Raw genomic sequence first — 15,061 nt, forward strand, 5'->3', positions numbered from 1 at the left:
CACAGTGAAAGGACATAGTGACGCAGAATATGCTAGCGAGCGATGTCTCCGTATCTACTATGAGACCTGCATTTAGAATGGACATGTAAGACCAGACATGAGGAAATGCCACTCACCCAGTGTTTTCTGGATGTCGTTCTTGGCGGGAAGTAAAGATCCCCTGGCGTCTAACAACACTTCAGCGGTTTTTTTCAGTTTCTCTACAGCCACCTGCTGACTTGATATCTGTCCCTGTAGAGCCTGGAGGATTGAATGCCTCAATTATATTCAGTAGGACTAAATAACAGATTTCCAATACGAAAAAAAAGATTCACAGTAAGATAAACTGGACAGAGCAGACTTGTCATCAGTAGAAGCTTACCCCAGAATTCTTAGAATAAGGCCAGTTATAAAGTGACATTAGCAAAACCATCAGCCAGTCGGGAACATTCAAGTTCAGTCCTGGAATAAACCCTCAGCATATGCTCATGATAACCGGCCTGATTCCTGATCCTGAAACCCTCCACCCTCAGCCTGAGTTCCCCTCAATCCCACTCCCAGACTCTATACAATACCCCCACAACCACCAGAAAACAAAGACAAGTAAAAAACACACAAGCAGCAGAACCCCTTTGAGACCATTTCTGACTCCAGGGAAGGAGATAATTAAGGACTTACACATCCTGACCCAATGCTGAGTCATATTTATTTCCGTAATGCAACAAAAGTTACTTAACATCTAACAAATTCCAAAAAAGCTTGCTACGTTTTGTGAAAATACAAAAATCAAACAGACACAAAGCTTACCCATGGGGATCTTCTAGTCTAAGGCAGGAAGTGGTAAGTGCCAAAGATGAATAAGAAAAAGGTTGAGGGGGGAGGACCTGGGAAGGGAGGAGGGGCCTCCTCTATGGGGTGGCCCTGGGGCAGGTCCTGGGGAAGGTGTGGATTTGGGCATCCTCCTGGGGCTGCATCATCACCCAGGTGGTACCTGAGCCTCTTCCTTCCTTCCCACCTGCAAACCAACCAGCAAGCCCTGACAATTTCACCTGCTTAATATTTTTTTCAAATATGGCTCTGGTTCTGTATATCTGAATCACTACAGGACAATCTCTCATTGAACTGGAAAAAGCCTCCTAACTGTGCCCCTGCCTCCAGTCTCTCCCCTCATACAGCCCCTGATATGTATTATGGAAGGCACATACCTGACTGCACCACTCCCCTCTTAAAATCGTTCATAGCTTCCTCTTGCTTCAGAATAAAGGGGATACTGGAGCCTGCCATCAATTGTCCAAAGGAATCTATTTCTTAATTCTATCTTCAATCTCATCTTTCTCCCCCTCCTGTTCCAGAAGCATCCCACGACACAGCTATCCCTCAGCGACTTGCTCTTGCTGGACCCAAGGCCCTAGCATCTCTACACACAGACCTTGGGAGGCGACCCTGAGCTTGGCTCTTACCTGTAACATTCAGCTGGGAGGCCTTCTTCCCTGTCTCTCCTCACCTCGAGTTGGAGCACTGCCCCCAGAAGTTCCCACACATGCCCTGTGAATAACACTGCACTGATTTGTCTCTTCTATCAAACTGGAACCTCCTTGAGAACTAGAAATTGATAGTATTCAGCTTTCTATTATCACTGCCTAGCCCAGTGCTGGGCACATGGCATTAACGAAAGTTTCTGGAATAAACAACTGAATGAATAAGTAAATAAATGAAGATATCAAGTGTAAGGTTTTAAAAGATCCCCCTCCATTTCAGCCTTCAACAACAACAACAAAAAAGCAAATGTCTAAAGCCAATGGCAAAATTTTCCTCAATTAATTCTCATATCCAAGAAACTGTGATAATATACAGGCAGCTGTGCATATGTCCAAAGGCCCAACAATCTATGACCAGCATGGGATCTGTGATCTGAATACCAGATCCTACAATTGTTCTCAGAGGCCAAAGAATCTGCATCAGTTTGGGAAATTCTCCCACAAGTTTAGTTGCAGTTAAGTGTAAGAAATTCCTCAAAATAGGAACTTTACCTATAAACGGACTGAAGTCTAAGCCACACGTACAGCTTATTTGCATCACACAGTTATACAGGAAATGAAATAAATTTAAAGGCACCTCCAAAAATTATTTTTTAGAATGTGGGTTCCCCAAGGACAGAGATAGGTTTTTTGAAGACACAAAGGGGTTAAAACCCTAACAGTGGGCCTAGAACATAAATGTCTTTGAATGAATAAATTTATTTAAAAGTGATCATGGTTTTACAAAACATCTAGTACCAAAGATGGCCCTACCTACCATCCTAAAACTTAGAAATGGATTACAAGAAAAGCATCTCTTCTTCACCTCTTCTCTTCAAAACATCCTATGCCTTTTCTCTTCATAATTATGTTCAAGAGAGTCAGTAGTTTTTAGTTCCTAACGTTATCAGGTTTTAATTTAGCTGTGGTAGTGGTTTATAACACTACTTCGGGACAAAACTGCAAATTAAAGTATTCAAATGGGTGCCATATATTGTTTTTAATGGATTTCAATGAAATCAAAACGTGAAAGAAGCATCTGTGACAGGGAACACTGCAAGATGATGACCTTGGTCTCCAGCCTGGACCAGAAAAGGGTGAAGCTGACAAAGCCGTGGGCACTCGTCCAGCTCATAAAAGTTTCCCGACATTCATCACCCTCCCAGAGATCAGAGCAAGCCTGGAAGGTTGATGTTGTCAATGTTCCCTGGCCCCATGCCTGGCTCCAAACCCAGACCTCTAGAAGGGTCCCAGGATCCTGCCTTTCTGTGCTTTGTATGAAGCTAAAATCTAGTTTTGTCCACTGATTATGAAGAGCATCATTCTAGCCCAGGGGTATCAGACTGCTGACAACACAGCCAACAGCCACTTTAAAAATCATGCTAGTAGCAATGTGTTATTGGCCAAAAATATTTCAAATGTACCCACTGAGTGTCCCAAATTACATTTATCATACAACAGAATATAAGTAGAAGTGAGTATTGTAAATGTAGAAAAGACTGATTGTTTGGTAGTAGTCTTATGTGTTTGTATTATTGTTAAAAGAAAAATGATTGTAAGATGTGGGTAATAAAATGAAAGAAATGGAGACTCCTTAATCCTCATAAAAATGTATCCTCTCTACCTGCTGAGATCATCTTTGCGGAAAACACATCCATATGCCAGGAACAACTTTAATCACGCATTTAATTCTAAAATTATGCTGCGGCTTAATTGGAATTAATTCTCCTTTGAGACGTTGCACTCTTTTTCTATTTCTTTGGCTGCCTGAGAACTAGAGGAGTCTTTTTCCTCAGCACATACCAAGGTAGTATTCCAGTTCTAGAATTAATCCATGTTTCCATTTCATTAAAAAGCCATAGCATTCATTTAATTTTTGTTTGTTTTTTTTCTTTTAGTTACATTAAAACTACTTTTACACAGGATGTAAATCAGTTTGTTAATACAGACCTAACTTAAAATGTGCTATGTCTATTTCACAGTTTCCGATGCTAAAAATACCTAACTTCCTAATTAAATGTAATACAAGCAATCTTAATAGTTATGCCGCTCCTGGCAGTTCCTATTAAAATAATGGCCTTTATGTCACAACATCTCCTCTGCCAACATATACTGCCCTTGGACCCGTCATCCCGTGGGGACCAAAAGCTTCATTAAGACAGATCTGTTCTTGGGCTTGTCGGAAAGAGAGAGAAAAAACCAAACCAAAAAAAAAAAAAAAAAGCCTCCAGACTGAAAATGCACCCCTGAAGTGCAGAAGCTGCATCAACGTCAGGGCTGACCTGGCCCAGGACATGGCCCTGGTGCCTGTGTAGCGCTGGGTAAACTCCAGCCCAGGAAAACACAGAGTTCTCCATCCTTTCGGCCCCAGCCCCTCTTTCCTCCTTTCACCCCACACTTCCTCCCACTTCTCTCTGCTTGGCCTTAACCTGCCACAGTTCACCCCAGGGTAAGACAGCTTTCTTCCAGCCAGAAGACACTGGTCTCAGGCAATACCTAACATTAAGCTAAGTCAGTAGGGTATCTGCTTCCCTTGTTAACGCACAATAATGATTTCTGACTCTAACTAACAGATGCAACCAAATTCTGAAAGACAGTAGTTTCACTGGCATTACAGTGTTTGCTTTCTATCTAGGCAGAAATGAGCTATTGCTACCCACCTGCTAAAAGGAAGTACAGAAAAGATTTAAGACATGAAACTTTCAAACTCAAAATTATTGGTCACATGGAAGAAGAATAAAATTTTTCAAAACTTCTCTCCCCTCACATGAGGATTTTAAAATATGCTTGGAATGTAAGAAATGGCTAGACTCTCTCTGCCACTGTGGGTGGGGCTGAGATATTTACACAATTCCCCCATCAAGTTTGAATGTTCAAAAGGGCAGGTGGCCTCTCTGAGAAGTGGGAAAGGTGATAACTGAAGTGTGTACTTCTGTGAATTGGGGGTAACCCAACAGGAACCCACACGGAGTGTGACAGTGACACCCTCTCCGTCCCCCGGTCCATTCATGAACAAATGTTCATCAAGGACCTACAAGGGCCCAGGGATACAGCAGTGAACAAAACAGACCAAGCATCTGCCCTGTGGAGCTTGGTGGTAATGCAGGAGAAGACAATGAACAAGGATGGGAGGGGAGTCTGGGGGAGAATGGGTGCATGTATATGTATATGTATGGCTGAGTTGCTTTGCTGTGCACCTGAAACTATCACAACATTGTTAATCGGCTACACTCCAATATAAAATACGAAAAATAATTTCGTATTTGTAAAGATCACAAGTGGCCCAGGCAGGACTGGTCTTTGTCTGGGGATGAGGAGGTTGGGAATACGAACCATGACAGCAATGTCAGACCAGCTAAACCACAGTAGAAGAAAGAGAAACGAACAGACGTCAAGTTGTAACTCCCCCCAGAGGGAGACACACATCTTCCCATCCCTTCCTCCCCTGCCCTTGGGGGAATGATCACAAAAATGGGGGAGAGCGGAGGGCATTCCACGGGACTACCTTGGGGCTGGATCTCTCTTTTCCCTCTTTTCTTTACCTTCATCTCTTCTAGCTGCCTCTGCAGATTTTTAGGGTCCACGGCAACAGGTTCAGATAAGTGTCTGCTCGCCGTGGCCTCGCAAGCCTGGAGCCCAGAGAGAAGCCCACATGAAGCATCTTCATAGTGTTGGTATTTATCCACCAGATCTTTGAGGTTATTCCCAAGGACATTGCACTGAAAATCGAAAGAGAGAAGGGTGGGGATTAAAATCCACTGCTTTTATATATAATCTTCAGGACCTATGGGTTACGCCACCTGTAAAACACCAGATTTCGCCACCTGTAAAACACCAGATTTCAACCAAAGTGAGCAAAAACTGTAGGGTGAAGATTTTCTCCTTTATAGGAAGATGCTTCCTCTAACAAGTCAAAAACTAACCAATTCAAAAACATCTGCATGAGGGCTGGATCTTAATCCAGAATGAAGGGTTTAGGTGTCAATCATCAGAGGGGGCTCGTCTCCACGGAGTTTACACACCACGTGTATAGTATGCATCAGATGGAAAGGTTTTCAAGATGCTTCATAAATCACTTCTATATGCTGCACAAGACACAAGGAGGGCAAATAATCTAGACCAGAAGGAAGCCAAGGCCAACAGCCAACGATGCTTTTCAAGACATTTGTGCAGCCTGGTCAGCTTATATTCTAAACAGGGACATGTTTTCTCAGTTTTGCTTTTTTTAAAACAAAACTCTCTTACTGGTCCACGAGAATAATAAAATTGAAACAGTCTGTTAGCTATTAAGTATTAAAATAATACACAGACCAAATATATGTGTAAAGCGAATTCCTTGTGAAGGGAATTATCTGAGAGGAGGCTTCAGTTCTCAAGCTTCAGAGGCTGCAAACAGCAAACCACTCTGTTTAGACTCAAAATATACTCGCCACCTGCTGGGCAAAACAGGTATTACAGAGTTTTACAGCTAGGGCTGCCTGGAAATCACTCCAAATGAACTTAATAAATAACTTTACGTTCCTAATCTTTAAACATATTTTTCAGAAGTAAAGCAGATGAATAAGACTGAGGGAAGTAGGATGAAAATACTTTATTTTCCCTGCTTCAGTTTTCAGATTTCTTGCTTCTAATTCCAAAACTAAAGAGGACAGAACGAAAACTACACGCACAGATTCCTCATGCCTTAAAATGAAACTACCTTATTGCACAGAAAAGGAAACTATAAATAAAATGAAAAGACAACCTACGGAATTTGCAAACGATGCAACTGGCAAGAGCTTAATTTCCAAAATATACAAACAGCTCATACAACTCAACAACAAAAAACCAAACAACCCAATCAAAAAATGGGAAGGAAAAATATAGACATTTCTCCAAAGACACACAGATGGCCAAGAGGCACATGAAAAGATGCTCAACATCGCTAATTATCAGAGAAATGCAAATCAAAGCTACAATGCAGTATCACCTCACACCGGTCAGAATGGCCATCATCAAAAAGTCCACAAACAATAAATGCTGGAGAGGGTGTGGAGAAAAGGGAACCCTCCTGCACTGTTGGTGGGAATGCAAATTGATACAGCCGCTATGGAGGGTCCTTAAAAACCTAAAAATAGAGCTACCATATGACCCAGCAATCCCACTACTGGGCATATACCCTGAGAAAACTATAATTCAAAAAGATACGTGCACCCCTGTGTTCATAGCAGAACTATTTACAATAGCCAAGACTTGGAAGCAAACTAAATGTCCACCGACAGATGAATGGATAAAGAAGGTGTGGTACATATATACAATGAAATATTGCTTAGGCATAATAATGAACAAAGTAATATCATTTGCAGCAACATGGGTGGACCTAGAGATTATCACAGTAAGTAAAGTAAGTCAGAAAGAGAAAGACAAATACCATATGATATCACTTATATATGGAATCTAAAATATGACACGAATGAAGTTATCTAGGAAATAGAAACAGACTCACAGACATAGAGAACAGACCTGTGGTTGCCAAGGTGGAGTGGGGTGGGGAGAGAAGGATTCAGAGTCTGGGATGAGCAGATGCAAACTATTATATAAGGATGGATAAACAACAAGGTCCTACTGTATAGCACAGGGAACTATAGTCAATATCCTGAGATAAACCTTAATGAAAAGAATATGAAAAAGAATATATATGTATAACTGAAACACTCTGCTGTACAGCAGAAATTAACACAACATTGTAAATGGACTGTACTTCAATTTAAAAAAAATGAAATTACCTTCGTGTAGAGGGACCTGAAGCGGTCAGTGGCACGGTCTAGCCTGCCCTGGACTTCCCTGTGGGTGGCAGAGGTATCCAGGTGGCCCTGCTCAGCCCGGCCGCCTCCCTCTCTCCTGCTGCAAGACTTGGCTGCTTCCAACACTCTGTTCCCAGAGATCGTGATGTACCTCAAGTCACCTTTGTGCGAAATGACATCTTCCGAGAAGCTCTTCTGCCTCTTCAGTTTGGCCGTCAGACCACCGAGGTCGTCGGCACCTGCTTCCAGGTTCTCCAGCTCTTGTTCTGACTGCTGCAGCCACTGCTCAAACTCGCCGTAGTCGGCGTCGAACTTCTCCAGCTCCTCCTGCAGGGAGTGGGTCAGCCGCATCCTCTTCTCCGATTCGGCCAGCGCGCTTTCATAATGCGCCTTCAGCTCCTTGACGTTCCTCTGCAGCTTCTCCTTTTCTTCCGGGCAGAGGTGGTGGCCCTGCTTCTCCAGCAAGGCCTGGGCCGCCTGGGTGGCCACAAGGACAGCCTGGTGCTGGGCTGCGAGCTCCGCATGCTGGGCCTGCGGGAGAGCAGATCAGGCATCATGTGGATGCAGGACCCACAGACCCAGGACCCGCAGGCCTGCTTCCCATCAACCTGTCTAGGGTGCCCGCTGTTTCCCTCTTAATGGTGAACTTCCTAAAAGCAAAAGCTGCTTTGTGAGCAGCTAATTTTAAAATCTAATTTTAAAATTTCCAATCTTCTCTGGAAAGTACTGTTTTTGAGAAGGTTGGAAAAAATGGAACGAATTTCTGTTCCAGCCTTAAAACAAGCATCTACAATCTGCTCTCATTTTACTCATCCCTTCCCTACGAGCCCCCTGAAGGGACTGTCAATGTCTTTACCTAATTATTGATCACGGAAGTACAGTATTTTTTCTTAGGAAATGATCCTGAAAAGATATTTAATAGGAAAAAAAGAATCTATAATTTGAAACCTATAAAAACACTACGATCATCAGTAAGCAAGAACAACATACATTCGGAGAAGCCCAAAGGAAGTTAAAGGAACACATATAATAAAGGAGCATCTTGGAGCTACTCAGCTGACTGGGTCGCAGTTTCCTGCATGTGGAAAAAGGGACAATAACCCTACACATCACAGGTTTGCTGAAAGGAGCACAGGAAACCGCACACAGAGAATGCTGCCTGTTGAGCCCGGTACATGTCAGGGATCAAAGTCCACCCTGGAGGCAAGAGCAGAGCGTCTGGCAGGTCACAGGTGTGGGGCAGAAAGGTCACAGGTGTGCACAGCTACCCGCCCTCAGCCCTCAGCCGTGTGGGCCTCAGTGGCTAGAGTCCCTTCCTCTCCAGCCATAACCAGCTTCTTCCATCCACCCCAATATGCCATTAAAATGTGGTAAACAGCATAATGGAAAAGAATATAGAAAAGAATGCATACATATGTATGACTGAATTACTTTGCTGTACAGCAGAAGCTAATACAACATTGTAAATCAACTATACTTCAATTAAAAAAAAAAAGCATAGTAATCCTTTTGGGCCATTTTCCACATTTCTTGTAATGTCTGAAGTGGAGCCATACAGCCTGATCCCATCACCTCCGAGCTCCCTCTCCGACCTGGCCCTCCCCCTTCCCTACACCACACACTCGGCCTCCCACCTCTACCCCACCCCCACCCGCGGGCACATCTGGACCTCTTTCTCTAGCTGCTCTCTTGTCTGGTTCCAGCTCTCCCCTCAGACACCTGCCTGCAACCCCTACCTCCTCTGAGTCTTTGCAGGAATCTCATCCCCCCATGTGGACCTACTTGGACGAGGCTATTAACCCTGAAAGGTGGTCCCACCCCATCTGCCCACCCGTACCTAACTTGGCAAAAAGTTACCACCTTCCAGCATCCCACAGAATTTGGATGTTTACTGCCTGCCCTATTATCGTCACCCCCCCCAGCAGGCAAGCACCAAGACAGGGAATTTACTTTGCTCACTACCTAGAACAGAGCACTCAGGGGTTGAGAAAATATCATTCTATGCCATCAAGTGAAAAGGGCCAAGAAGCACTGCTGTGGGACAGCTGTTCCCGCGAAGTCTGATCCCAGCCGCCAGCCGAGAACACTCATCAATCCTTTTTCCCTTGTCTGTGACAGCACCTGACACACAGTGGGCACAGGACAAATACTTTTGTCTAAATAACTTTTCTCCCGCAGGCTTTTCTCTCTCTTCGGTATCTGAATTATATTCATACACCATCTCCGTGGTCAGACAGATGTATATAATACCTATAAAGTCACCTGACCCATCCCTTCCTTTTACAGATGAGGGGAGACAGGCTGGGCCCAGAACACGTAGCGCAGAGAGTTAGTACGAGAGCCCTCGTGTCTCCCGAGCCTCTGGGCCATCTCTCCACTTTGCCAGGAGAGCAGGAATTTGTGAAGCACTTTCAGATTCTCATACTCTTAGCAGTGAAAAGTTCAGAAGGCAAACTTCATGCTGTGGCTAAAAACAAGTGTTTCCGGTAAGGCACCTGTATGTCTGGGTCCACCCTGGTATTTTTCACTCCTTTGGTCAAGTTACTAACCTTTCCTGACTCCTTTGTACGTGACTCACAGGTTCCTTTAGGAATTCATTAGATTTTTCATTTTGAGACCCAATTACAGTCAGGTTCTGGAATAGCCCCTTGAAATTGTGATGTAATGAATATCCCAGCTCTTCTGGTTTCCCTTCTACTTCCTGTACTAGAAGAGCTTCACAGAGGGCATTCTATTCCCAAGACTCCAAAGACAAAGACTCGGAGGCAAACAACAGAATTGCAAATGTTCCCGAGGCCCAGGCATCTGCCCATCAAAAGCCACACACTGAAATAAAATGATCAACTATGTGACTCTTTAAAAATGGCTTTCAAATGTTCCCTTGGCTCCTGTAGCAGCATTAATGTTAGCCCTAGATTTTTCATGCAGTGAATTTTCACTCCTCTTCTCAGCCACAGCCTTCACCAAAAAGATGACCTGAAGTCTGGAGAGAACTTGAGTAAACTCAGGAGGGCACAGCAAGCCCGGGCTGGAATTTAGCAGAGGGACTGAGCTCACAGCCTAGTTTAAAATCCCAACTCCACCCCTTACTAGAAGTGTAACCTCAGGCAAGACACCTCATTCTGTAAGTTACAGCTTCCCTATCTGTAAAATGAGAATGAGAATAACATTAATAATAATAATTTCATCACCATAATAATGATATTCTCATTTGACAGAGTGGTGGGGAGAACTAAATGAACACAGTAATGAGTCAGGATGGGAAGAGCTCTGAAGAGTGCCTGGTCCACTGTCACTGCTTTACGAACATTAGCTATTATTGTTATTTCTATTAATTCCTTACAACGCTGCTTCACAGAGAAGAACACCACATCCAATGATGTATTTCCCACTGTTTTTCACTTGCTTAGAATTCTCACGATAACTTACATGGACATACTGATGACCCTAAAACAAGGACTTTACTCTCAAGGGTCCCTGAGCTTTGAAAAGATAACTCACGTGCTAAGTGCTTCCTGTCTTTACAGACCTGAAAATAGACTTTAACAAGATCATCTGTTTAAAACCACTCACCTTCATCTTCTGGTACTGCTGGTTCAGGTTCTCCTGGGTGGTCGCTACGTGCCCATCAACATCCATATCCAACAGGTTACCATTAACTTCATCCTCTTCTCCCATCACCGACTTGCCGTCACCCTCTTGAATATGAGTCCCGTTCTGTTCAATGACCTGTTTCTGTTCCATCCCTGCCCTTCCTGAGTCTCTGTCAACATTTGCCAACCAGTCCAAAAGGTTTTCGATTTTGGTTTTGCTCTCTTCCAGCTGCTTTACAGCTGCAACCTGGGCAGGAAAGGTCACAATAGATAACCTTGAATGTGGGCCGAGGCAAGAGTGTTAAGACTTTCCAAAAGCAAATACTTAGATCATTGAAAATCAGAGCAGGGAAATTAAACCAGACCCACAATGAAAACTGAACACACTGAAATTAAGCCTTACAGCAACAGGCAGTTACCCTGAAGTTTCCACTGTTCTTAAAAACACATTCCAAAGTTTTAACTGTACTTAATGGACCTCACACATTTCACAAGTAGAAAGCCTGACAATCCCACTTAAATTGTTTTTAAAAGTTTAACGAAGCCTACAAACTATTATGTATAAAATAAATAAGCTACTAAGATATACTGTACAACCCAGGGAAGATAGCCAATATTTTATAATAACTCTAAATGGAGTAAACCTTTAAGAATTATGAATCACTATGTTGTGCACCTGACACATATAATATTGCACATCAACTATACCTCAATAAAATTTTTTTTTTTAAAGTTCAACAAAGCCAATTCTTCAAACTTTGTAGTATTTGGTCAATTGCCTACATGAAAACCCAGAATTCTAGTCTCTGGTGCTAATCATCACTTACGACCACCTGATACCACATAATAAATCAAGGCGCTGTTACACTCATCATTTTCAACAAAGCCGTAAGAACAGGGTACCACATATTTGAATAAGGACCTTTTCCGTTTCTTCCTTGATTGCTGTCGTCACAACTTTATCCAGCTCTTTTTTCGACTGTTCCGCCTTTAAATTAAGCTGTTCACACTTTATCTTAGCTTCATTAAGTTTCTGTTCAATCAGAGCCTTATCCTCTCGTGACAGTTTTTCACCACTCTCTTTTAAGAAGTTCTCTGTGTTTTTCACTATTTCTGCCAATGCCTGTGCACTTCCTTGCATATCTTTCTGTAATTCCTTATAACACAAAAGAAAAATAAAATCTTAGTAAATTACTACCTATTTAATTCTTCCACAATTATAATTCTAAAACAGGGTGGAGGGGGCAGAGAAGAATCTAGCACATACAGGTTGTTAAAGCATATTCAATACTCTGTTAATTTGAGTTGGTTTATTTAAATCACAATATTTAATATAATTTGAAACCTCAGAGAACATTAAAGAAAGGTATGAGATTTGCAAGTTTAACAAATGGATGTGGTTTGTAAAACACTGAAAACAATTAAGTATTTATAAATGTAATCTATACATATTTGCACATACCAGATTTTTTTACATTATGTGAGTACATTTATAAAAGCTTTTAAACACATGGTAATATTATATGTTCTGTTTTTAAACATTTAATTTTAACATATATCTGCTGCTCAGGATAAAAACAAATAGTTCTCAAAGTTATGAGCTAAATTATTCCTAATGTAATTTCTATACTAAGATGATGACTTCTTCTAAATACCAGAGCTCTATAAAATAAAATGTTTGCTTCTTTGCCCTAGCTGCTAGGAAGCTCAGAGTAAGATCTCTCCTTAACAGTTACAGCTTTCCTTCGTCTAGAGTTCTTTATGTAATTTTTCCTCCTTTACACTTTCATTCTCTATAGAGTACTATGTTTAACTCTGCATATTGTTTTTCTCCATAGTTTTATTTTAAGCCTCCCCAAATTTTTCTAGGAAGTATTTGAATTGAAAGAGATACTGTCCAGTTTTCCAAGCACCACTTAGTGAAGAGACTGTCTTTTCCCCATTGCATATTTTTGCCTCCTGTGCTGTAGATTAAGTGACCATAGCTGTGTGAGTTTATCTCTGGGCTATTTATCCTGTTCCATTGATCTCTGTGTCTGTTTTTGTGCCAGTACCATACTGTTTTATTACTATAGCATTGTAGGATGGTTTGAAATCCAGGAGTATGATAACTCTAGCTTTGTTCTTTCTCAAAGTTGCTTTGGCTATTTGGGGTCTTTTGTGGTTCCATATAAATTTTAGGATTATTTGTTCTAGTTCTGTGAAACATGTCATGGGTATTTTGATAGGGATCACAATGAATCTGTAGATTTCTTCGAGTGGTATGCACATTTTAACAATATCAATTCTTCTAATCCATGAATGCTATGTATAGAATACAAAAAAATACAAGGATATATTGTACAGCACAGAGAATGAAGCCAATATGTTAGAATAATTTTAAATGGTGTATCATCTATTGCGTTGGCCAAAAAGTTCGTTCTGGTCTTTCCGTAAGATGTTACAGGAAAACCTGAACGAACTTTTCGGCCAACCCAATATTAAGTGTTGAATCACTGTGTTGTATATCTGAAACTAATATAATATTGTAAATCAACTATACTTTAAAATAAATATTTTTTAATAAAGAAAGAGACACTCTTTACTGAGCCACTACTATATGACATTAACTGTGCTGGTCACTTTACATAAAATATCTATTTGAGTCTGACAATAACATGGCAGTGGAAGTTTGAGCAAAGACAGTGAGGCCCAGAGAGATTAAGGTACAAAGCTGACAATGTGTAGAGTCTGGGACTGGATGATCTCGTTACAGTGAGAATGTTCCTTCTCCTGACACCAAAATAAAACTTTATCTGTCATTATTGTTTGTTCCTTCAGTGAAAAAAAACAAATTCCAGAGAACAATGAAAGGAATAGGATGGGGTTAAGAGAGAAAAAGAACCCAAACTCATGGCTATGTCTCCTGATTTGCAAGTGAGTTGGGCTTCAACAGATCCAAATTCTAACTCATCACACAAGGTATTTCCACTATCAAATCTCCTTTATATCGCCTCCACTCGATGTCTCACTAAAAAAAAAAAAGCCAGGAAAATTACCTGGCTTGTTGGAGCTGGACGTATGACTCTTAGTATAAAGTTTCAAGCTCAGGTCTGGGGGCGTCTTGGGTGCACCTTGCCTCCGAAAAGCTAAAATGATGACTACTTTCCAATAACCTGAACTGCTTTCCAAATACTTGTAATCAGTCTTAACATCAACTCAACCCACTAATGCAAAGCTAGATTCTACCTCCTGCTTGGACTGGTACTTCTTTAACTCAGCCGTGCCATCTCCAATCATGAAGGCTTCCTGATGACCAATGAGGCGGTTCTCGGTTTGGGTGAGGAGGTCACAGATGCCCTGGAGTTTCTCTCTGTACTCCTGCTGACGCTCCTCCACCATCTGAAGGGAGCAAAAGCAAAGCCTCGTGAATGTGGCCACCAACTCACTACTGTCATAGCTCTTTACGAGAACACATTTTGCAAGCTTCCTCTATGTAAGCTCTCCTAAGTATGCTGTAAACATGATAGCAGTGGGGTACACGCTGAGCAAGGTACACAGAAAGTGAGAGCATGTCTCATGTACAAGGAAGGAGATCCCGTTTGGATGACAGCTCAACAGAACACTGGCCACGCATATGTGTAAGAGATGGAGCTTCTGACTGACAGGAAGAAACATCCCACTTTCTGAAGCTCTTGAAACCTGCGACACACACAATTAATTCTGCAAAATGATATCAAAACAGAAGTTAGTCGTGATTTGTCTGTTAAAATATTCGATACGTGTAAACAGGTTACCGTGCTGGAGACCATGCTTGTGCTTCCAGAAGTGATCAAAGGAGCCTTGCACGCAATATCTCTCCTTAATCACTGTGGCTAATTCCATCCCCACCTCTGCTCATTATTGCTATTGGATGGACCACCTCAATATAATTCGTTAAATCACCCTAAGAGATTAATTCAGTCATTACTTGCATCTTTTGTTTTCCTTTTATATACATACTAGTTATTTATTCTATAGCCATAGATCATGTTGACTAGGAGCCTGACACATGCCAGGCAAGGTCCTGAGGGTTTTAAATTCTTTCTTTCATCGGTGCCCACAATACTACCGGGCAAGCACTGCTATGATTTCCAATTTCCCAATGAGAAAACTGGTTCAGTGACTTGCCCTGGGTCCCACAGCAAGTGAGTGGTATAAATTGGGTGTA

The 15,061-nt window shown here is 41.9% G+C and overlaps 1 protein-coding gene across 18 annotated transcripts in view; it reads right to left on the reverse strand.

Annotated features, from left to right (window-relative positions):
* Window positions 1-15,061, reverse strand: part of DST (dystonin) — a 496,974-nt gene that overhangs the window by 121,955 nt on the left and 359,958 nt on the right. For all 18 annotated transcript variants that reach the window (XM_079934485.1, XM_079934486.1, XM_079934474.1 and 15 more), the window contains 6 exons: window positions 14,101-14,253; window positions 11,795-12,028; window positions 10,853-11,119; window positions 7,262-7,810; window positions 5,039-5,215; window positions 117-240 (listed from right to left, as the gene is read on the reverse strand). In XM_079934485.1, the coding sequence (XP_079790611.1) occupies window positions 117-240; window positions 5,039-5,215; window positions 7,262-7,810; window positions 10,853-11,119; window positions 11,795-12,028; window positions 14,101-14,253 (1,504 nt within the window). The remainder of the gene's footprint in view (window positions 1-116; window positions 241-5,038; window positions 5,216-7,261; window positions 7,811-10,852; window positions 11,120-11,794; window positions 12,029-14,100; window positions 14,254-15,061) is intronic.

Source organism: Stenella coeruleoalba (assembly GCF_951394435.1).
Source record: "Stenella coeruleoalba genome assembly, chromosome: 10".
NCBI lineage: Eukaryota > Metazoa > Chordata > Mammalia > Artiodactyla > Delphinidae > Stenella > Stenella coeruleoalba.